Below are 21,014 nucleotides of genomic sequence, written 5' to 3' on the forward strand. Positions count from 1 at the left end.
CCTAATTATTCTATAAATATTATGAGCCGAATGGCTTTCATCAAAAACTCGGAATGCAATAAGTCTTTTTGAATCATCCAATTGTCATCTATCCAATGACACGTGACACCCATATAACAATGAATTTGCCAAGGATCACTCCAAATATCGCTACCTATATGCACACGTCCATTGAATTCCGCAAAAAATTTTGCTAAAGATTTTTTTCCTTTTTTATAAAGATGAAAAACTTCGCGTTTAAGAGTATTTTTTGGAATAGTTGGCGCTTGGAACCAACGCAAGTATTTATCAAATATTTCATATTAAAATTTTCACCAGTATTAAACGGAGCATGATCAAGGGCAACATATTCACCTAATGTTTGTTTATAAAGTGCTTCAGTGAAACGAAATAAAGGATGAGGCTTAGAAGTGGCGTACCCGGAAATTTGTTGTTGCGTATTGTCGATCCCCGCTTGCGTTGGATGTTTTTTCGTCAAATGCCGACGGAATGTTCCGTAACCGTCTCCTTTCGTGAATTTATAAGTTTGCGAACAATATTTACATTTTACATTATACTTACCTTCGACTTCATCACGTACCTTGTCGAAGTGTAGCCACAAGTCCGATGTATTATCTCGGCCCTTCCGTTCCGGCTCATTTGCCGTTGACGTTTCTTCGACACCAGTGGGAGGATGAAGACTTTCTTGTGTTGGGATGTGCTCGACGTTCGGAATCGGGACATAGTTGATATTATCGTCGTCGTCTTCCCAACTTGCATACTCACGAGGATCGTATTCATGAAAGGGATAGTCGGAATCTCCCATAGCCATCTTGCCCTTGTCGGCATTTCTGCTTCCACTTGCCATTTTTTGAGAGAATTGATCGGGATTGAGAGAATTGGGAGAATTTGAGCGATTTGAGAGGATTTCGGAGAGAATTCGAGAGATTGTTCGAGAGAATTTGTGACAAAAATGAAAGGGGAAGCATATGTATTTATAGGCAAGAATCATTTTTTTTTTAATAATTTTTTTAAAAAAATGAAAAGCAACGCCAAATTGGCCGTTGCACAAAGCAACGGCCAATTTGGCCGTTGCACGTTGGCAACGGCCCAAAGCGGGCGCGAGGGGGGGGGGGGAGGGGGCCGGGCGAGAGAGCCCAACGGCTCTGCGCCCGGGCCCACCATCTTTTTTTTTTTTTTTTTTTTTGCGGTTGAACCGGCCCGGAACCGCCGGTTCCGGGCCGGTTCCCGCGTTTCCGGAACCGTGGGCCCGGTCAACGGGCCGGTCAACGGGCCGGTTCCGGGCCCACGGGCCCAAATGGCACTCACTAAGTGAAGGTGAGTTCAACTTATTGGAATGTAGTTCATACTCCTCAACAACAGGAAAGTACGTGGGTCCGGGTCCGGAGGAGCCGCCCTAGCGAGGATCTTAAGGGGCAACGCCTCCCTGGACACCAGAGGGCTTTTACGATTTAAATCCATATTTTTTTATTGATAGTTTAGGTTTGGGCCCATAAATAGTTAGTATTATTTATACTCTTTTTTGCTGAATGATGTAACGAGAGGTATGATGTGCTAATTATAATGGAATCATTTGCTTGAGGTAGTCCTAGTTTAAGGGTAAATCGGGAAAAAATCTCGCGTCTCGATTTTCTCTCTCTTGCTACGCTTTAGTTCGTTGTGATTATACGCAGAATCCTAACACAAATGGATATGTTGGCCGGCTTGGATTTGAGTTCTTTATAAGTGATCTCGCCACGCAAAAGACCCAACAATATGCCAAGAGATAAGAGCTTCTAACAGTATTGCTTTTTTGAACTTTTTCTCTCTCATCCCTTATCGAAAACTTAGCGAAATTCCTAACGCCAGCAGAATCTTCTTCCAATGAGCTAATCTTGCGTGTTTTGTCTACATTAAGTTACCAAAACTCGTTCCTTGGACAAACCCACGTAATCAAGATACGTGGTTCATGAGATTGTGGACATCACATGTCAAAAGGCGCCGGATCGATAAAAAAGAGCAGCACCATTAACAACTAAGAGATTCCTCTCTCTCTCTCTCTCTCTCTCTCTCTCTCTCTCTCTCTCTGATAAGAATTCAGAAGCTAGGGTTGTGGGCTTCACATGGTGGCCCCGAATAACATTTTGGAGATCTTCGGATCATCTGAATCAGCCTAGACACGAATCACAATCTAAAGGGCAAAAAGAAAAAGAATGACACGGGATCCATTTCGACGTGTCATGAGATGGCCACGAAGAATATGCCATGGAAGCCTGTCTCTCTTTTGTCCTCTTGTTGCGTGTCATGAACCCGAAGGAAAAAAAAAAGGAAAAAAAACTAGGCAGCAGTTCGTCATGCCCTAATCCCACTCAAGGTGCCATGGAAGTGGAAGACAAAACTGATGTGGCATTGCGGAAAGATTGGTTTTTGAACTTTGGAGAAGAAAGAAAGCCACTTAGGGGACGATGCTGGCGACTTGTAATGATGGAGAATCGATTAGAGTTTCGGATGTTGTTGTGGACGATGATGATGTAAGGAAAAGCTTTTCGCTAGAGAACCCCCGCAAAAGAGAGGAAGGTTCGTGGCTAAAGAGGAGGTGGGGCAAAAGATGTTTCTGGAGGGGATGGATAAAAAGGAGGAGGAAATGAAACCGTATCAAGTTAGGCAGAGGACCATCTTCAAGACAACAAGGTTAAGCTTATTCTTTTCAGGGCAGAGTTTGCTTCATTTGCCTTTCCTATTTGTACATATATGTCATACCCAAAATTCTAATCTTGTCCAGGAAAAGTGGGGGAAAATAATGGTGGTATTCTAGGAGATTGGCGAAGTTGCCTAAAGAAAATTGCAAGCTCGTTAACACCTTCACACGATATGTGAAAAAGTGCTTTTTTATACCCATATTGATGGACCGAATAAAAACCCCATTTGTATTTCGGATTATATATGCCCTAAATTGAAATGTAAGGGATATACTGCTTGGATGATGGCTAAGCACTTTCAACAGTCATGTCCGTATCTCTCGAAAAAGAATCTGGTTTGTTTTTAAGAGGAAATTCCACTAAGGACCCGAAGCGCCCTCATTTTCTCAAATAAGAAAACGAAATGGACCTTATTTCAAATAATTGTATGAACTACCCTTATTGTCTCAAATAAGAGCTTGAAGTAGACCTTATTTCAACTAAAGACTTGAAGTTGCCATGTCATTTTGAAAAATGGGCTAGACCTCATCGACCGCTCAAGGGTATTCGTATCCTTCACTTTTTTCTTTTGTTTTCCTTTGTTTTTGCCTTTTCCATTTCTATTTTTTATTTGTTGCAACTGGAAAGGGTTCCAACCCTCATTGGCCGCAGGCAAGGGCCATGACCCTTGCCGAGATCCGGCTAGGTTCGCTTCGCCCAAGAGAGGCCGATTCTCACTAGATCGGGTGAGGGCGACCCTCGCTCAACCCTTTCCAATTGCCACCATCACCTAAGATCGGCCATAGAAAAAAGGGAGAGAAATCCAAAAATAAAGAAAAAAAGAGAAATGAAATGAAAAAAATAGAGAATGTAAAGGATGAAAATGCACTTGATTTGCATATAGATTTGGCTGGCTAGAGATGTCGAACCCTTCTTTGAGAATGACATGGCTACTTCAAGCTCTTATTAAAAATAATATTTACTTTAGACCCTTATTTGAAATAATGTCCACTTCATACTATTATTTGAAATCTCCCTTTATTTTAGACGTTCGTGGATAAGTACACATCTTGTAGGCTCAATGCATGCTACGCCAGGCTCCGCCACCGGCGATAAGCTCAAAGCCGGTGCCGCCAAGCACGCGGCCACGGAGGAGATGGATAGAAGAAAGAGAGAGTGAGTTTTGAGTCATGCTCGGGAACGATGGATGTCAACAAGGCGGCCATGCCTTCACTTAACGGTTGAAGCTTTTAGAACAGTTGGCGGTAATCCCACAAAATCCCACACGAAATCGGATCGGGAGATCCCCAGTTTAAATTTCTTCGGACCCCATTTGCCTCCCCAGTCAAATATTTTCACGTTTAGTATAAGGCAAAACGACCGGACTAAACGTAAGAGGGAATGATAAAATAATTACATATTAAATCATGCCTCCATCTAACATTTTAAACTCATCTTAAACTTTTAAAACAATTAACATTGATCCCATAAAATCTCACATATCCTAGGCAGAGAGGGGGGATGTTGGGTGAGATTTGATATTACCAAGGTCTTTTGTATAGAAATAATCATGTGTGGTGGCGTGTAAAATACGTGGGCACGTCGGGATGATAAAATAATTAAGAATTAAATCATACAATCATCTAACAACTTAAACTTTTAGAACAGTTGACAGTAAATCTACAAAATCTCACATATCTTAGGCGGAGAGGGGGTATGTTGGGTGAGATTTAATATTACCAAGGTCTTTTGTATAGAAATAATCATGTGGGGTGGGGTGTCGCTAGCATGACCGTGTGACACTATTATGGTGGAATGCTAGGCATAAAATCAAAAGTGGATCCCGTCATAATTTATATATACTTTTTGCCATTCATAATACTTGTGATTGAAATTGCACCATTATATTGATGAGAAAACAGTAGATGGCTACATTAATGGCTACAACATATCCGCACCCGCATACGACAACCCTACGTCTCTTTAAGGAAGAAAAGGATGCATGCATGTGCATGTGGGGCATCATTTGGCTTGAGCAAATCCAAAATAGGTCGAAGAATCTAAACTCTTAGCCTTCTCCACTTAAAGGGTTTCTAAAATACCCAGCATTATTATTCCATCCAAGTCTTGGGCGCTTCCTTTGATGAAGTTGAAACATCCCACATGCAACCGGGAAAAGCAAAAGGAGGCGTCGAAACTGAAACCCTAAGAAAACGTAGAGGACTCATCTTACACTTTCCGATTGTGGCTGACGCATCATCCCACTGCTCCAGCTCACGATCCCACGTATCCTCCAGATTCACCGAACAAACCCTAGCTTTCTTGCGACACAAACCTCCCAAAAGCCCGACTGATCTCTAGCCGCCGTCGACAGTAAAGCAAAGCACAAACAAGAATCATCGGGAGAATGTAATGCAAGAGCCGAAACAAAAAAAGCGGAGGAGTAGAAGAAAGTTGATAAGTAGCAAAGACCGCTTTTCAATTGAAAAATCATTTTGATGATCCTATATGAGGACGCGAACGAGCAATGCGGGTGATCAGCCAACCTCTTCTTCATCAAGGACGGCAGAAGTCGAGGGAGGAAGAAGTGTCGGCGTGAGGACGTTAAAGAAATCGAATCATGGCCAACATGCAGATCGTTCCGGCTTGCAAGAACGATGTGGAGGCTCAGTACGTGGAGATGATGGTGCCTCTGTACTCTTATGGTTGCGAGAAGAAGATAAAGAAGGCGTTGTCCCATAGAAAGGGTAGCTCTGCTCGGTTTCTTCGATTTCCCTTCCTGGTTTCGCCCTACTCTGACCATTTTTCTTCTTCGGTAGGATAGAGAAGGAAGTCGTGATTTCATGCAGAACCTCTCGGTGCATAAATTCCTTCGGTGTCTGAAATTTCTGAAGGCTTTTCTTTGGTCTTCACACCAATCATCACCAAGAGGCCCGCGGGCTCTTTTGGTGGGAAGAGAATTAGATTCTCTTGCTGACAAACTTCGGCCCATTAGGGATTACGAATTCGTGATGCAACTGCTCCTTCTTTCCCACCATTTTGATCTTAAAGCATAGTTATTTAAACCCTAGAGGTGTAAAAATGGATTACCCATATTCCAGACAAAAAAAAAAAAAACCCATATTCAATAAGATCGGTCACAGATAAGTTAGTCAATGAGTTTGTTCAAGCCATTAACGATCCATTTAGCTTATCAAAGTTATTAGTTGAGTCAATGAGATATCTTTAAAATCTTTTACGACTCTTTGACAGTTTTTTATTTTTCTATGTTACTAGTTTTTTTCCTAAGAACCAACGGAGGTGTCAGCCAACACTATGCAAGGCCTAATGAGGCGAAAGCCGCGAAGTCCTTATCGGCGGTGGGCAAGGGTCGTGGCCCTCGCCCGGTAGCCGCCTAGGCGAGGTCGGGCGGCCATTGCCAGTCTTAGAAGAAAGAAAAGAAAAAAAAATAAAGAAATTCAGATTTTTTAAAAGACATAAAAATAAAAATAAAAAAATCTAATATCTTTTAATTAAATTGTAAAAATTATCCACAATGATTTAGTAACATGACTTTTCCAAAAATGGTAGGAAATGAGCTTTCTTAGATAATATGAAAGTGTTTTAGTAATGTGGAGCGGGTCAGGTATGGGTCGAAGAATTTGAACTATGGATAAATGGTTTACATACGGGTTAACTGGTCAATTTGAGTAGGATAATTTATGACCCAATCCGACCCACACGTTTGACCAGTCTGTTAAATCGCTAATCCGTACCAATCACCGCAGGCTCTTTTGGTGGGAAGAGAATTAGCTTCTCTTGCTAACAAACACCGGCCCATTAGGGATTGCGAATTCGCGACGCAGCCACTTCTCCATCTTCCCCCACCATCCTGCTGTTAAAACATGGTTAATCAAAACCACTAATCCCTACGGTTAAACGATGGGGTTGCAGGAATATACTCGGTGAACGTGGACTACAACCAGCAGAAGGTGACGGTGTGGGGGATCTGCAACAAGCACGACGTGCTGGAGACCATGAGGGCCAAGAGGAAAGAAGCTCGTTTCTGGAACCCTGAAGACGGCACCAGCACTCCGGATTTAGCTGGCGAAGAAGACGGCTCGCGATCTCGCGAGGGCACCGGCGGCGTTAAGCGTCTGGCCAAGTCGAGGTCGTCTCTGAGCTGGAGAGCGTGGAAGAGAGTCTTCGCGAGATCCAATTCCTTTTAAGGGCACACCAAATCAAACCATGAACATGCTTATGATCTTGATTACGTGTTGATGGGGACTTAAATGGTTCCTTCCTGTCGTGCCACTGCTATGACAGCGAGAATGAATGTAAATTCGAGCCGGTCCGCCTTTCGAGTTCTCGGTCTCGGCCCCCTCCAAACTCGATCACTTAGCCTTGGTGCCGTTTAATTCTAATATGTAGGTGCTGAATTGGCTTATGGCTGGGCCGCCGAGCTAGAGAAAATTTCAAAAAGAGGAACAAATTCGAAGTCATTTAAAATGGATATTCTCAATTACCCAAACGTGTTGCAAATTATTTTGGGGGAAATTGCCAAAGGGGTCCTAAATCTATTTTAATTATGACAATTCACTCCTAAACCTTTAAAGTATGCCAACTTAGTCCTAAATCATTTGAAAACTTGCAAATACAGTCCATTCGATCAATTTTGATAGGAAATTACTGATGTAAAAACCATTACGTGGACAATTTTTATAAAAAATTTTTATAATTTTTTTTTTATTTTTTCGTTTCTTTTCTTTCGTTTATTTTTTTTTTCATTTTTTTGCTGCCTGTCATTGGGCCTTATCGATAGCTAGTGACAGCCTAGACGTGGCGATTTGCCGGGATTTGGCGAGGGCTCGAGGGATGCTCACCTTCGCTAGTTTTGGGCAAAGCTCAGCCTTTTCGAGATTTGGCGAGAGGCAACCTCCGGGGTCATCACCTGCGGCCGGTTGCCAGTCACCGCCACCGCGGCCTAGAGACCGGCAAAGAACTATATTGTCAAATTGTGAAAAGGTTTAGCACTCAGTTGGCCAAATTAAAAGGTCTAAAACTAAACCGGCACAAGTGCAATATGTTTAAAACTTTTTTTTTTCCGCAATTTTCCCTAGAAAAGCGACATGATGCTAGTCGGAATAGGTGCTCCAAAATATTTAGAACTTACAAAACTCAAAGTATTTGGCAAAATCCCAAAAAGTAATAGAAAAAAGACGTGGACGTTATTATGCAGGACTTTACAAAACTCAATACCTCAATTTGGAGGAAAAAAAACACCGATGTTTAAACTTGCAAAATCAAGACTATGAATTGCACAAAGTGCACCGTCCAGTCCAGAACTCGTCAAGATAATCCCGTTAAGTTGGGTCGTCGGCCACCTAACAAGTACCGCGAATCTCTGGATCAAGCCAGGATTGTTAGCACCATTGTGGGATGATCAAGTTAGGTGCAAGCAAGTCGTGATGTGGAATGCTGGTCGTCTCATGCGCGATTTGACTTCTTCCAATTTTTCAACCTCTTCTTTTTGAACAATCTACACCGACGAGGTCCCCCCATACCCCTTAATTTCTCCACCCGATCGACCTCACCAAGCCTCCGTCCCGCCTACAATTTGACCCGGGCATTGAAATTCACGAAAGTAGTCGAGTCGAAAGGTCTAGATACTCGCGCCACTAAAAAATCACTAGTCCCGTATATCTGTTGATACTTGATCGGAACGCTCAATTGACGTTCCATATTAATAAATTAATCTCTTTGCATAGTACAATTTCATCCCAAGGATTATCCGAATTTTCTTGTCGATTATTCTCTGGAGAGTAACGATTATCGGATCGTGTTGGAATTGTACATGCAACCGCTACACTTAATATCACATGCTCGTCGTTGCCTTATCCTTGCATTTAGCTAAATTAGTCTTACCCCATTTTTTCCGGAATATGAATTAGAAAAAGAAATTATTTATTTATTTATTTATTGTCTAAATCAAAGCACGTACTCATATATTGGAGATTATGATTTGCTTCCGACATGGACGTGATTGACGAGAAACTCACGGATTGTTCCTTCAGTAATAATTAAAGTACAGGTTCAAAGTTAGAGACGACACACTGTAATGCCGTCGAGAGCCATTAACTTTTGTTGTGGATAGAGCTTATCGAGCCGTACGTCCTGAATATCCAGCCGCGTCCGTTTCATAAAAACACCGACAATCTGAAAAATATATATTTTTAAAATAATCGCTTTAATCACTTATAAAAATAAATTGACAAAAAAAAATTTCATCATTCATAAAATTATTGAGACATAAATTATTATCGATAATGAAAGTATTTTTCATTGTCTATTTATTTCAAGTGATGTAAAAGATTGTAATTTGGAAAATATTGTTCAAATAATTCATTTTTCAAGAAACAAGCGGAGTCTCAATTTGAGCTAGAAGGCTACGTTTGTTTCGTGAATGAATGATTTATAAAATATTTTCCTATAAATGATCGCTCGTATAACTTGAAATAGTCAGTCAATGTTTTCATTGTAAATAACAATTTATGTCTAAATATTTTTATGAATGATAAAAATATTTTACGTTCAATGGAGCTTGTAAATGACACATACAATCATTTTTTACTAAAACGTTTTTCATATCGTTCATTTTTCTTTTTCTTGGCATAGGTCTCTTGAGAAGTGTTAATTATTTCTGTTTTGGCAAGAAGCAAGTTGTCGATCAAAGCAAAATCTAACTTTCTTTTTTTCATTTTTGGGTAATAAAATCGAACTTTTTAATTGCTACTTTTAAATCCGTATTAGGAAGTTGTCAATCAAAGCAAAATCTAACTTTATTTTTTTCATTTTTGGTGATAACATCGAACTTTTTAATTGCTACTGTTAATCCGTATTAGGAAATGGAAAAACGTGGAGCTCTAAAAGCGAGAGGCAAAGCCAATTGGAACAAGCAAAACAGGGACGCGATTCTCCTGCAGTTCCATTCCCGGAAGCAATCGGAGACAAGACTAGACTCGAAAGTCCCAGAAAACAACGTAAGACACTCAATCTCCTCTCTCTCTCTCTCTCTCTCTAGAATATATATGGACATGGTAGTCGACTCCACATCTTACCCCAAAGGTTCAAATTCTCAGCAAAGACCCGTCTTCGTTACTGGAGTTTGAAGCGTCCACGCGTGAACAAAGAAGGACCGTTTGAATAGACTCGAGCCGTTGAGGATGATGATGGCGGCGGTCGTGGTGGAGCTGCTGGAGGAGTACGCGGCGGCGGTGAGGCGGTTGACGGAGCTGCTGTTGCCGCCGGGGATGAGCTTGCGTGGCGGCCTCCGAAACTTGCGTCTGGCTTCTTCTTCTTCCTCTTCCTCGAACGACGATGCGTCCTCACCTTCGCACCCTTCCAGTTTCATCGTTTATTTCTGATTCGTTGGTTCATCGTTGTTCTGTTCTGGGGGTCGAGTTGTGTTAATTGATCCCATCTTTAGGATTATTTCATTTTCGTTGATCAAGTTAGAAGCATATTAATTTTTTTGAACTCATTTTGTTGCTGGTGGATGGATTGTTGAAGAAAATAATTTCCATGGAGTGGCTTTTACTTTTCTTTTCTTTTCTTTTCTTATCATTTTTAAATTAAAGAGCTATTTATTGATTTTCCTTCCAAAAATACGGAGATTCGATGATCACCGGCGACTTTGCACGACACGCTGCTACATCAGCGGCTTCTGGCGAAAATAATAATCATATTGGAATTTCGCATAAAGGGTTTCGGATTAACTTGGTAAAAACGAGAAATTTAAGACCGAATTGGCATCCGTACTATAGATCTATCACCGATCGAACAATTTTTCGCTTTGTATCAAATAAAAGTTCAGTCTTCAATTGAAAACAACTCGAGAAGTTGAAAATTAGTAATAATAAATAAATAAATAAATAAAAACAGGCTCAGCAGATTCAAAGACCAAAATAATGACCGGAAGGACTGGAACCTCACATTGCGACAATCTAGCATTATACTTATCCATCTGATTTTCAAATCGGCCATCAACACTTGCCCCGGGAATGGATGGATTAGCACGAATTAGGTTCCATCTCCTAATCACGTTCAACCCGTTAATGATGGTTACCATTTGTGCGGCAAATTTTGATTTATGGCCCACGATTAACGCGGCGCGACTGACTTATCATCAGGCAATGAAGAAGAAACGGCAAAAGGACACAAGGAGTATCAATATTTATCTACGATGCTCCCTTTAATATTAATATTTTTTTTAGATAACTTAAGTGCCAATTTTTTTGAAAAACGGTTATTTCGGTGCCAATTCTAATGAGCTTCACCGGAAATTTGACGTGGCATCTACGTGACTCGCCGAAGCATCCTAGTCAGCAAAACAAAGAACTAAAAGTCAATAAAAAAATATTCAAGTAATATTAAAAAAATAAAAATAAACCATAAAACTAAAAATAAGCTAAAATTAAAAAAAATTAAAAAAAGTTAAGTTGCGGAGGCAGGATGCGCAAGTTTTTTTTTTTAAATCTTTTTAAGTTATTTTTCTATTTACTTTTAAATTTTTTAAAAAAATTAACTTAATTTTTAGTTTAAAAGTCCTCGTGGACTGAATTTTAAAAGAAAAATTGCCACGCGGACGCTAAGTGGACAAACATTTTTTTTAAAATTCCACATAATATTAAGAAATTAATAAAAAAGCCACGTATATTGTTTCACTGGAATTGGCATTTAAATGATCATTTTTGGTTGGAATTGACATTTAAGTGATCGTTTTTTTTTTCGATTTGACACTTAAGTGATGAAAAAAATATTAACACTAAAATAAGCGCCGTACACAAATATTAACACTTTAGATGTCCTTTTGCCAAGAAGAAATCATCTGAAAGTGGCTTGATCCGCTCGTGATGTGAGATTTAGCAACAACGATGCTACAAGAGGACAATAACTAGCTTTCGGAGATTGATTGACTAATTCATGCTTGATCTAAAAAGGGACGATTCTCGTATTCGAATTTGAATCGAGCGGGAGCTAGGCTAAGCGGCTCTCGCTCTCCACCCGGTGAACCAAGACGAGGCATTTCGATGTTAAGGCGATGCTCTAAATGTGTGAGTCACTAATACATTGCGGGCGCGTGCCGGATGATTGACCGATCTATAAAAATAGCTATTCGGGACGGAAGAGCCGGCACTCGAATGCATATGCTCTACGTATATAAGTTATAATTTATGCAGGATATGAATTGTTCGACGTTTCCCGTTGTGAAATCATTGCGATTAATGCAAGACGTATATCCTTTAATGAAAGAACTTGTTGTCTTGTCCATTTCAATTTAGAGACATTCTAGACGGAACATATATGAAGAGGCCTACCCAAACTAGAAATTCGGACCGAAATGGACCAAAAAAAAAAAAAACAAATTACCGAAAATCTTTTAGTGGGATGAGGTTTTCGACAAAGACGGCCGACCTTCTCGGTCGACTGGAGGACGCATCTTCATTTTCTTCGACGGCGGAGTCGTGAAAGCTCGGACTGCTGGCTCTGCTTCTGATCCTCCTGGTTCGGCTCCGTTCAAGGTGCGATCTCTCTTCATCTCTCTGTTCGCGACCGATTCGCTTATGCCCTTCGACGACTGAAGCTCGCGCGATCCGATATGCTCTCCGTGGTTCTATCGTTCTTCCTCGCAATCCAGTGAACTCTTTTTTTGGCTTTGTCCATCGGCGTTAGTTCCGATCGTTACTGAGCTACCTTTCCCCGTTTCAAATTGAAAAGGAATCAAGCGAACGCGATCGTCCGGGCTTAATTTGAAGTCTCCTAGGTTTAGCTGTCTTAGTCTCTCTGTCGGCTTGCGACTCCGATCGAGAGTCTCATCAAATGTGCGCGGAATATTTTTTTTGTCGGTGAGTAGTTTCTCGGATTGTCGGGCTTTTTGACGGGTCGGATTTTCGTTTGTGTACGATGATCCCTGTTGCTACCGCAGCAACTGAGAGTGTATATTTTCAGTTTTGATTTTCTGATGGCATGGTCATTTAAATGTCAGCGACGCCGAATCGTATACTGAAAGGGAAGTCCTGGGAGTTACGGATCGATGTGCTTGTGATCAGCGGTCTGCTCGTGCTGGGACGTGGAGTGAATAAGTCCATCGAGAGTGCCCAGTGAGGTCGAGGCAGTCCAATTCGAGTATTCCATCCTTGATCTTGCTGTACTAGTAACAAGATGGATGATAGAGCGCAGGGTGAACTGGTAGAATCGGTGGACAGCTACTGGTCAGAATGGGCAAGAGAAACTGACTTGCCCTCATATGGAAGGAGCGTGGACGAAGGTAGTTGCTTTTCGCAGTGAAGTGTTTTGAGGCTATGTCAATATTGCTGTGAATTCTGTTTGTGGTAGCTCTTTGCATTCACTCTTGTGTGTTTGCCATGTCGAAATTGATATTTAGTATTTTCAATACAAAAAGCACCTGAAAATAGCGAGAAATTGCTATTCGAGGAATACAAGAGTAGGCCATAATATTTGTAGTTTCCCTGTTTTCCCCTTCTCCTTCAGTTTGTTTACTTGTTTTACATTTTGCTATTACTGTCCATGTAAGATTTCAACTGTTTGTGTCTTGTTTGAATTAGATTCATCGGGGAGAATTCTGCCATTTAAAGGCTCCATCTCTACATAATTTTTCTGGAAGTAAAGGGTTGGGAGAGCTTACCCATGTTGGACCAGATTTTGTATAATTGTTTTCAGTGAAACAATGAATGCTGTCTATGAGGAGTATCTCTGTGTTTTACCTCTTAAATTGTCGTCTTCTTACCTTATGTCATTGTGCCTATGGCTTCTGAAGTAGGTGTTACCTGACTTTGGAACAAAAATTGTATTGGGGTGTACTGATTATTTGCTTGTTGCCACTTGTCTACCTCCTGTCATTCTGCCTATGTCTAAAGCAGTCATTGATGTCTGAGAACTCTTTTTAAGGAGTGAATCCAGATTTTCCTCCTCTCCCTTTTTCTTGCTAGGAGATTGACAATCTAAACAATTTTCATTTTGCAGAAGCTTCCGATGACATCAACGTGCTATTAGTATCGGAAGGACATAACCTGGCATCATCATTGGGGTTAGGTTCACACAGTGGGGATATTCGAATGCAAACCACTGACATATCACAGCATCATTCTAGCCTTACGGAGGGAAATTCTGTTTCTCATTCTTTCCCCATACTTGCAATCAGACCACCGGCTACTGGGACCGGCTCTGGTGGTTTTGCAGGAGTCGCTACTTGTGGCATTGCCGCAGCTAATAAGGATTCTTGCAGAGGTACTCTCTGCGGTGTAGAGGAGCCTCATGCTGTGCAGAACTGCGAAACAAAACATTTGTTTGAGGCGACGCAGGTCAGCTACCACCTTCAAAGATGTGATAATCTATTGGACAAATCGTGGTCGGAAAGGGATGATAATAGGTCAAAGAAGAAGGGTGTTGCTGATGATTTGTTGGATCAAAAATGGAGAACAAAGTTTGGACATAGAGTTTCTGATGTGTACATTGATTCATGCAATTTGCTGAGCGAGAGAAATCGTCTTTCCACTTCACCACTTTATTTTGAGCAGCACACAACTGCTAATACATCAAACCAGAGGTTGGATGATGCTATGCGTGTTGATTCTTGCCATTCCAGATCAAGCTGTCTCCATCAGACTTACTCATCTGATGTTATCCATGAGCAAAGTAAAAGAAATGTCCAGTCTGATTTGTCAACAGATTATTGTGGCTTTGAACCTCACTTGCCAGTGCAATGCAGCTATGAAGTAGGCAAATCTGCACCTGAGAAAGTGCAGCGATTAGTGGATGATGTGTCAAAACCGAGGAACATTATGATTAACTCCTCATTCAATAGCTTATCTGGAGAATCCTTCGCCAGTATGGGGCATGGCTGTAGTTCACCGAGTTCATCTCATTCTCTTGGAAGGGCTTCTACTGTGCTTAGCAAATTGTGCGGGACAGAATCAGTGCCAACGGAACAGGCCCATTTGGTGGTCAAAGCAATGCACTGTTTGTCAGAATTGTTTCTCTTTCAGAGCTCCAATGGTCCATGGGACTTAAGGGATGAAGGCTATGATATCCTTCTTAGAAGTGTGATAGATAACCTCAGTGCATCTCTGAAACACTTCCAGCGAGGTACTGAAAGGCAAGAATTACCATCTTCACCACCTCGTCGAGCCCAACTTTTTGGAAAACCGACTGCTCAAGTAAAGGTACTTACAGTGACTTACTTCTGAAATTTCTTATTGGAGCAGCTCTCCTATTGATATTGAACTTATATGTTCGGAAGCTGATCTGTGCCTCTATAATAGGCATCCTCTGTGTAAATACCTTCTTATGGGAAAAGGATTGACCTGTTAAAAGGATTCTTTCGGAAATAGCATTCTGTGGATTTTTGTTCAAGATCTTAATGCTTCCTTTTTTAAAGTACGCTATGCTGTATAATATTGAAGTAGTCCTGTTTCTATGAAAATTATGCGCTTGGAAGCTAATCAATGCCCTCCATAATAGGCATCTTCCTTGTAAATACCTTCTTTCTGGATAAGGATTGAGTTGTTGAAAGGCTTCTTTTGGAAATAGCATTCTGTAGATTTTTGTTCAAGAACGTAATGCTTCCCTTTTTAAAGTACACTAAGCTATATAATATAGAAGCAGTTCTCCTGTTTCTATCAAAATTATGTGCTTGGAAGCTAATCAGTGCCCTCCATGATAGGCATCCTCCTTGTAAATACCTTCTTTCGGGATAAGGATTGAGTCGTTGAAAGGCTTCTTTTGGCAAAAGCAATTTCATCGATTTTTGTCAAGATCTTAATGCTTCTGTTTTTAGATGAACGCTAAGCTGTATAATATGTTAATGAAGCAGAGTGTGAGATCAGAAGAGCCACAGATAAGGAGTGTCCAGGCTAATTATCAGGGTCAATCCACTCTTCTGCCCTTCTCTGAGGAGAGAAAACGTTATCTTGCGCAAGGTGATCCAAATAAAGTTGATTCAATGCTTTTTGCTAGCGATGATCTCGACAATGTTGGCAATGATAAAATGACTCAGGTACTCGTTTGTGGGTATATTTCTTATTCTTAAAGTGGAGTGATAAGGTTTAATACATGAATCTTTTGTGGCTAATGATGCTAATTTCAAATTTTCCCTCCAAATAATAGCTACTCCTCCTTGTCTGCTTGATCATTTAGGCCATCAAGAAAATTCTTATAGATAATTTTGATGATGAGGTGGAACCGAATCTGCAAGTTCAATTGTTTAAGAATTTATGGCTCGAGGCAGAGGCTGCATTATGTTCCATGAAGTTCAAGTCTTGCTTTAAGCGTGTGAAGACGGAGATAGAGAGGCTCAAATCCTTTCAAAGAGGTGGTTGTAGACTGACCTAATTGTGATTATTACTTTTTTCCTACATCATATTAACCTAATTTATTTGGTTGCAGATTCATCTGACAACTCGTTATTGAGTTTGAATCCCTCCTCCTATTCCCGGGCAGAAGACAAATCAGCCCTTCAGGCTGGGTGTCATGCAACCCAAAACACCACTACCCAGTGTTTCCCTGCCCTGAGAGCAGGTACCGATATAAAAGATATTATGGCCAGATTTAACATTTTAAAGGAGCGGGGCTTTAACTCAGATGTCATCCCTGCCGGAGACAAGGTGGAATGTGTTAGTCCTGAGAATTCTAAATTGGGCCATAACTCAAATGATGTTGTGGCCAGATTTAATAATCTCAAAGGTTGGGACTTTATGTCAAACGCCATGTCTGCTGGAGATGATGTGGAATGTGTTAGTCCTGAGGACTCTAAATCTCAGAATCTCATGGAAGCTGATGGATCAACAAACAGAGCATGCTCTGTTGGTGGTTTCGTTGAAGGCATGTCTGATCATTTTCCTGTGAAAATCCCAACTAACCTGGTGGATGGCGCGAATGCTTCTGTCATGGAGAGACTATCTATCCTGAGACAGAGAGATGATGGTTTTGCCTCTGTGAATATTGAGCCGAGGCCAAAGGAGGCTGCTTGTCTTGGCTCCTTTTTGAAGAAAGATTATTTTTCGGGCTCGGCAGAGAAAACCGATGTGCCGAGTTTCGGTAATTCTCCTGCCTTTCCACATCAGACTGCAAATCCTGCTGAAGAAATGTCAACCTGGAAGGATGTACGTGCAATTCTCGAAGATGATGAAGCACCCCAATCTCAGTGCATTGGTGGTTCCTCGAACTTGAATCTTGCAAGGCGCTCGGATAGTTCTCATTCATCATCTGACTGGGAGGTGTGTGGTGAAGGAGATTTGTCAGCGGAAGTATGAAGTCTCCAAGTTCAGGGAGCAATGGCCACTTAGGGGTGAAGGCTCAGACTCTCCTTTAGCCATCAATGATCTCGCCAAGGTTGTTCATCCATGTTAACCAGGATCCTCCGGAAACTTGCGGTTTCGCTTGAATAAGATTAACGTTTGATACATCTCTGCTTGAACCTGTGCTTAGTGCCACCCCGTCCCCTTTCTCTGAATTTTTCATTACCACTCGCAAAAACTGGCAAAAAAGAAGGGGATTTTCATTGGGTTCACCATATCATCTGACGGTTGACATGCGGAAGAATTTGGTTAAAAAACTAATTAGAAAGACACGTGTTATTCATCCGACAATAAATATGTAAATTTTTTTCGTATACTGGCAGTGCACCGAATAATAATCCGAAAAAAGACCGGGCTTGCACTTGCCCGGAGTACAACTTCATTAGAACATAGGTTTCCTAATTGAGTTGCATCAAGCAAAAGATCAAGCACATGAAGTACTCACAAGAGCTGACCACTGGTTCAGTAAAGTTAGGATCGGATCAGAATTGGAGTTGAATTTCGAGTTGCAATAATGCACGGATCAGAAACGACAGGGTCAGTTGGAGCCAACTCGGGGAGAGTACCGGGAAGACAAACTTGCTAAGAATGGACAAGAACATGACGAACCAAATTAAACCACTCCAAAGCCCCACTTGGTCGAAAGTTTTGTCCTTCTATTGCACCATCTTACCCAAAACTTTCACCCCTCTCTCTCTCTCTCTCTCTCTCTCTCTCTCTAGCATTTAGTCCACTCAAATGATTTCTAGTTTAATAAAAAAAAATAATGCTACTGCCCTAGATTATAAGTGCGGTGGATCACAGCATCTTTGTCTTGCATTAGAGTACATCGGAACCCCATCCGAACGGCTGCTTATTTTAAGCTTTTTCGCCATCCGTTTCCGGGATCTCTGGTAGATATCGCGTGGTGCACGATGGCATTCAACTTGCAAATGTGATGGCGCGGAGCAAAAGACGTGCGAGCGAAGACATACACGTTCGAACCGGACGAGAAATATCAGACGACCCCACCGTCGTGGGAAGTCAAAATGACAAGACGTGATTAGCTGTTAATCCGTTTTTGATTTGGTGACTTCCTCTTTTGTCTTCAACAACGCCAATGACCCGAGGGCCGAGAATAATCGGCCACAACCTAGGCGACATATGCATGAGGACAACGTACGCACGCCGGCTCCGAAGCAAATTCTTTGACATCTCGAGCGGCGGCAGTGGCTGGGCAGGTTCATTTGATTCGAAGCAACGCCGGCTCATCCCCCGACCCCCTTTGTTAAAACTGTTAATCGGCATCGGTCAATCTGCCTAGCCGGAGCAACGCCAATAATTGCTCTCCCCCCAACCGATCTTAGCTTCGCGAAATCCAGTTGATGTGAAGAAAGCTGGAGCGACGCGCAAAGGTTCGACTCCGGCGCACCCGAATTTCCGGTCGTCGTTCGTGAGCATCGCAATATAATATTTGCAGAATCGGAACTGCTTCTAGCTAATCACGCGCCCAAAGTCAACGAAGAGTGATTCATCTCCTTTGTTTCGGCCTTGTTGTAGACCCAGATTTACCGGGTAAAATCCTCATCATGGGCCTCCACAAAAACCAAACATCCCTCCCTGATAGCTAAATTAAAAATTAAACATAAATTCCGCGTAAAAGAGCACATCTCAATGACTAGATATGTTTTCATTCTTGTGCTATATATACGGCGTGGTTTTACAAGGTGCCATGCAACACTAGCTTCAGTCCAGTTCAAAGAATCATTCGATTTTGGGTGAAGGATCGAGAAATCGTGTAGCGCTTTATCCAGATGAAGAAACTTCTTGTCTGTGTTGCTCTCATCCTAGTCTCGCTGTCTCGATGCGTCAACTCTCAACTTCGAGTTGGGTTCTATGAGAACTCATGCTGGTCGGCCGAGTTCATCGTCAAGGAAGAGGTCAGGAAAGCTTTCTTCAAGGACAAGGGTTTGGCTGCTGGTCTTGTGAGGATGCACTTTCACGATTGTTTTGTTAGGGTGAGTTAATACCAGTGGCGATATGCCATGTTTTGTTGCAGCTGTAATTGCAATTCATGCTTTCATCAAGGTCAACTAAGAGAGTTAAACTAATTTCTTTTCCTTCTCCTTGGTTGCATTCTTGTATGCAGCATAATGTGTCGGCTAAGAGTCCGCTGATTTGTTGCAGTTTACGCCGCTGCTGGCCTCATATGTAGAACGCCAACTTGACTATTACATGCTTACATGTCAATGCAGTATCTTTCGATTAATTTAATGGAAGAGTCCCGACTCGATTAATAGATATGGCACGTTTGCTGATTATATTGCAAATTCGAATCGGAATACGACACGTGCATTTATTAAAGGCTACTTGCTTAAGTAGATGCACCTAAACGTATTTAACAAGTTTGCAGATTTGAATTATATATGATATGTACATTAATCATGTGCCGCGTTGTAAATCTTGTTTAAATATACTCCTCCTACACTCAATTGGCCCTCACGGAAGGAGCGTCTTAGCTCCATCTCAGGAATGGATTTCATCATGAGTTTTAAATAAACATTACGTGCTTGATCCATTTTAGGGTTGTGATGGGTCCGTGCTCATCGACTCAACTCCGTCGAACACGGCCGAAAAGGATTCTCCAGTCAACAATCCTAGCCTGAGAGGGTTCGAAGTAATCGACTACGCCAAGGCTAAGCTTGAAGCTGTGTGCAAAGGAGTTGTCTCCTGTGCTGACATACTGGCCTTTGCAGCAAGAGATAGTGTGGAGATGGTAATCAAGCGAACCCCCTTTTAACTCTTCAAATTTTACCAACTTGAGCACACGTTTATCACGCTAAAAGATACGAGGCACTGTGTTTTCTTTTCGCAGACGGGAGGTTTTGGGTACGATGTTCCTGCAGGAAGAAGAGATGGCAGGGTCTCTTTAGCTTCGGAGACGCTGACAAACTTACCTCCCCCGACCTTCAATGTCGACCAACTCACACAGAACTTCGACAACAAGGGCTTCACTCAACAGGAAATGGTCACCCTGTCCGGTAACTCTTTCACTTAGAGCAGCACTCTATGAATTTTTTTTGGGTATTTAAGTCACAGATAGATCATGCATAAGTTGTTGCTTCATGTGGGTGTTACAGGAGCGCATACCATCGGTCGGTCTCACTGCACTTCCTTCAGCAATAGGCTGTACAGCTTCAACACAACTGTGAGCCAAGACCCGAGCCTGGACCCTGGATATGCGGCCGCATTGAAGCAACAGTGTCCGCAGGGCAATGATCCGAACCTAGTTGTCCCGATGGACCCCCCTAGCCCGAACACGATGGACGAAAGCTATTATCGGGGCATACTTGTGAACCGAGGCTTGTTCACGTCGGACCAGACGCTCCTCACAAGCTCCGCGACCGCAAGCCAAGTCATTCAAAACGTGAGAGCCCCCTCCATCTGGAAGAACAACTTTGCGGCGGCGATGGTGAAGATGGGTAACATCGGTGTCTTGACCGGAGACGCCGGAGAGATCCGAGAGAATTGCAGGGTCATCATTGGCCAGTTGAGAGGACATTAACACTGGGCAGTGGGCAAGGCCGAAAGAGTTTTTGCCTCTATATTCTGTGCGTTTTGCTGCTTGTATTCGATGAAGTTGACAAATAAACACTGTTGCAAAGTTGTGACATGTCCAGATAATGGAAGTGACCATTAATTACATTTTCTTCTTTATCGTCTTTGACTACCAGATGTGCACGTCTCCTATGCTCCAATCGCATTTCTAGTCCTCTTCCTCGAGCGAGAGAGATATCAAATTGATCCAACAATAACCAATAGAATAAGGAAAGTTGCATTCGCCTCCATGCTTGAACGTGTGACAAAATGATAATGTCCATACGAGAATCAACTTAAAACGGCCGGAACGATCACTTGAGTGTTAGCTTGAGAAAAATTATGAGTACACGCCATGTGCACGTCATATAAGGATTTGTCAACTGTCTCAAACATATAGTATTGACATGAACGACACAAGTGCGAT

General features: G+C 41.9%; 3 protein-coding genes across 5 annotated transcripts; all 3 read left to right on the forward strand.

The window, feature by feature from the left end:
• Nucleotides 1–5,055: 5,055 nt before the first annotated feature.
• LOC115747648 (heavy metal-associated isoprenylated plant protein 28) lies at nucleotides 5,056–7,081 on the forward strand. The gene is made up of 2 exons (XM_030683877.2): nucleotides 5,056–5,404; nucleotides 6,591–7,081. The coding sequence occupies exons 1-2, from the start codon at nucleotides 5,278–5,280 to the stop codon at nucleotides 6,863–6,865; spliced, it is 402 nt and encodes a 133-aa protein (XP_030539737.1). The 5' UTR covers nucleotides 5,056–5,277; the 3' UTR covers nucleotides 6,866–7,081.
• A 5,023-nt stretch (nucleotides 7,082–12,104) lies between these two features.
• Nucleotides 12,105–17,116, forward strand: LOC115747551. Of its 3 annotated transcripts, XM_030683755.2 has the most exons (7): nucleotides 12,131–12,217; nucleotides 12,414–12,459; nucleotides 12,682–12,963; nucleotides 13,680–14,878; nucleotides 15,529–15,711; nucleotides 15,852–16,029; nucleotides 16,101–17,116. In XM_030683755.2, exons 3-7 carry the CDS (start codon nucleotides 12,858–12,860, stop codon nucleotides 16,964–16,966), a joined length of 2,532 nt encoding a protein of 843 aa, XP_030539615.1. In that variant the 5' UTR covers nucleotides 12,131–12,217; nucleotides 12,414–12,459; nucleotides 12,682–12,857; the 3' UTR covers nucleotides 16,967–17,116. The 3 variants fall into 3 exon arrangements, with proteins under 3 accessions (XP_030539614.1, XP_030539616.1, XP_030539615.1); XM_030683754.2 differs by lacking the exon at nucleotides 12,414–12,459 and having other exon boundaries at nucleotides 12,105–12,217; XM_030683756.2 differs by lacking the exon at nucleotides 12,414–12,459 and having other exon boundaries at nucleotides 12,105–12,217; nucleotides 15,852–16,026.
• Nucleotides 17,117–18,660: 1,544 nt separating this feature from the next.
• On the forward strand, nucleotides 18,661–20,615 carry LOC115747552 (peroxidase 5-like). Its single transcript, XM_030683757.2, has 4 exons — nucleotides 18,661–19,008; nucleotides 19,575–19,766; nucleotides 19,866–20,031; nucleotides 20,131–20,615. Exons 1-4 carry the CDS (start codon nucleotides 18,805–18,807, stop codon nucleotides 20,553–20,555), a joined length of 987 nt encoding a protein of 328 aa, XP_030539617.1. The 5' UTR covers nucleotides 18,661–18,804; the 3' UTR covers nucleotides 20,556–20,615.
• Nucleotides 20,616–21,014: the final 399 nt, after the last annotated feature.

Source organism: Rhodamnia argentea, chromosome 10, assembly GCF_020921035.1.
Source record: "Rhodamnia argentea isolate NSW1041297 chromosome 10, ASM2092103v1, whole genome shotgun sequence".
Taxonomy (NCBI): Eukaryota; Viridiplantae; Streptophyta; class Magnoliopsida; order Myrtales; family Myrtaceae; genus Rhodamnia; species Rhodamnia argentea.

What these genes read in the sequence shown, in the direction of transcription:
- LOC115747648 (XM_030683877.2), top strand. Translation starts at nt 5,278, where the DNA reads ATGGCCAACATGCAGATCGTTCCGGCTTGCAAGAACGATGTGGAGGCT. An exon ending in GGCGTTGTCCCATAGAAAGG is followed by an intron (nt 5,405 to 6,590) that starts GTAGCTCTGCTC and finishes ATGGGGTTGCAG; the next exon opens with GAATATACTCGGTGAACGTG.
- LOC115747551 (XM_030683754.2), top strand. Translation starts at nt 12,858, where the DNA reads ATGGATGATAGAGCGCAGGGTGAACTGGTAGAATCGGTGGACAGCTAC. An exon ending in TGGAAGGAGCGTGGACGAAG is followed by an intron (nt 12,964 to 13,679) that starts GTAGTTGCTTTT and finishes TTCATTTTGCAG; the next exon opens with AAGCTTCCGATGACATCAAC. An exon ending in GCAATGATAAAATGACTCAG is followed by an intron (nt 15,712 to 15,851) that starts GTACTCGTTTGT and finishes TTGATCATTTAG; the next exon opens with GCCATCAAGAAAATTCTTAT.
- LOC115747552 (XM_030683757.2), top strand. Translation starts at nt 18,805, where the DNA reads ATGAAGAAACTTCTTGTCTGTGTTGCTCTCATCCTAGTCTCGCTGTCT. An exon ending in TTCACGATTGTTTTGTTAGG is followed by an intron (nt 19,009 to 19,574) that starts GTGAGTTAATAC and finishes GATCCATTTTAG; the next exon opens with GGTTGTGATGGGTCCGTGCT. An exon ending in CAAGAGATAGTGTGGAGATG is followed by an intron (nt 19,767 to 19,865) that starts GTAATCAAGCGA and finishes TTCTTTTCGCAG; the next exon opens with ACGGGAGGTTTTGGGTACGA.